The following is a 1,982-nucleotide window of genomic DNA, read 5'->3' on the forward strand; positions in this document are numbered from 1 at the left end:
ACGGCGCTGCTCTGGAGCAGTTTTGACGAGTCCTAAATGACGAATTATTATTATAATTTTTTATTCGGAAGGGGAGACTCAAGGTCTAGTCAGGGATGGGGAAGGCGGTAAAGAAGGCGAGAGCGTCTACATTCTCTTGTGTATTTCCGTGGTACAAGCGAAAGTCCACAGGGACATAACAGTCTCTCTTGGGTGAGCCCGGCCCAGAGGAGGCAGTGCCCACTCCTGGAAGGTCTTGATGTACGGCGGAAGATGGGCTCTTCTCTCCGCCGCGAGCCCCGAGCACAGAAGCCCTATGACCGGGCCTGTGCCGCCCACTAACGAAGCTAAACAGGGTATTCCAGCCAGCGAGCCAAGCCAAGTCAAATCAGCCTTGCCACGCGCGGTCGTTCGGTGACAAACATGGCCTCGGAGAAGAAGCCCAACCCGCGGCTCCAGTTGCTGCTTCACTGCCCGTTCGATTTGGACCACTTGGTACGGCTGGGTGTCTACCAACAGCACCTCGAGGAGTGCCGCCAATTGCACGCCAAGAAAGACGCCAACCAATGCTCGCCGCCCGCGGTGGAGGTGCAGACTGTCCCCCCGACCAAGCGCCCGGACCAGGCTCCCAAGGCTCCGTCGAGGGCCTCGATGTCCGGCGGCAAGAAGGGACGCGCCGTAGCGGTTCGCGCTGTCCCGGCCCGCGCCGTGCCGCCGCCTACCCGAGCGTCGACGGCCAAGGAACAACCGCGCGAGCTCGACAGTGGGGAGGACTAGCTCGTCCCCTACTGTCGGCGGTTAGAGGCAAGGTGAGGAGTGAGGACGACGGCCATCTTGGTTTCAGACCGTAGTCTGGTTACACGCAGCGTTGCTTGTTTGTCGCGCGTCTGTGTTGCGTGTGTGTGCGCTGTGTCACCTACCCGAGCGACGGCGGCCTGCGAACAACCGCGCGAGCTCTACAGCGGGGAAGACGAGTTCGTCTTTAACCGGGCTGAACCCAGAACTGTCTGCAGAGGGCGGCGGCCATTATGGTTCCAGGAGGAAGTCCAGTGGCGCTGGGGTTCTTTGATTTACAGTATCGGACTCACCACGGATTCCCTGAGAAGCAGTCCGATATTCGTTTTTCGCGTATATTCCTACGGTGTGAAGTTTTCGACTACTCACGCACATCCGCGATGAGCCCGAGACGGTAAACTGAAGAACCCCACTGGCGTATGATAGGGAGGGGAAAAAAACCGCCTGTAAACAAATGATGACTTCCCATGCCCGCCAGGTGGGATTCGAACCCACGACCTCCAGAATACCGGTCTCGGATCCCACCTGGCGGGCATTTTTTCTCCGCTTTCTTTCTTTCTTTCCAAATTCTTTATCTGTTTCAGTGACCTACCACAACCTCCCCTTTGCTTTCCGAGGTTTTCTTGGCAGCCAACCCTTATTTCTGTGTTAATTCTACGAGCCCCTCATTTCCTATATATATATATATATATATATATATATATATATATATATATTTATTTATTTATTTATTTATATTTATATAATCATTGTTGGAGTCGTGCATTCTTACTATACAAACTTTCCAGCTTGAAAGCCGTGCCGGAAACCCCGAGCGATGACATTGGCAACCAGGCTGAACGTGTGAAAGGGGACCACACCCATCTATTGGACCGAAGCTCTTTGTCGCTGAAGAGGGTGGTGCATCGGCCACCTACAAAATGACGCCTGGTTCAGCCGTGGGAGATTGAAATAAAAAAGTTCAAAAGTCAAAAACCAACCGCGACTACTCTCCTCTTTCTGCCGTACTGACCACGCGCAGGATTTCAGCGCTGTGTGGATAAATCTTCGGAAATGCGGCCCACAGGTGCCTAGAAAACGGTGTTAAAACTGCATGCTTCGTGAATCCGGCGTGGCTTGTTTCAGAGGCTCTTCGTTTCAGAGGCTCTCAGCATCGCATGCTCCTCGTTTTGTGTTTAGACCTTGAATGGTCTTGTGGTCGACATGAA

General features: G+C 53.6%; 1 protein-coding gene across 1 annotated transcript; it reads left to right on the forward strand.

The window, feature by feature from the left end:
* Positions 1-367: 367 nt before the first annotated feature.
* On the forward strand, positions 368-1,735 carry LOC144144784 (uncharacterized). Its single transcript, XM_077676290.1, has 2 exons — positions 368-788; positions 1,563-1,735. Exon 1 carries the CDS (start codon positions 403-405, stop codon positions 754-756), a length of 354 nt encoding a protein of 117 aa, XP_077532416.1. The 5' UTR covers positions 368-402; the 3' UTR covers positions 757-788; positions 1,563-1,735.
* Positions 1,736-1,982: the final 247 nt, after the last annotated feature.

The sequence above is a fragment of the Haemaphysalis longicornis genome, unplaced genomic scaffold, assembly GCF_048455015.1.
Source record: "Haemaphysalis longicornis isolate Haplotype H1 unplaced genomic scaffold, Haemaphysalis longicornis Haplotype H1 scaffold_7, whole genome shotgun sequence".
Classification (NCBI taxonomy): Eukaryota; Metazoa; Arthropoda; class Arachnida; order Ixodida; family Ixodidae; genus Haemaphysalis; species Haemaphysalis longicornis.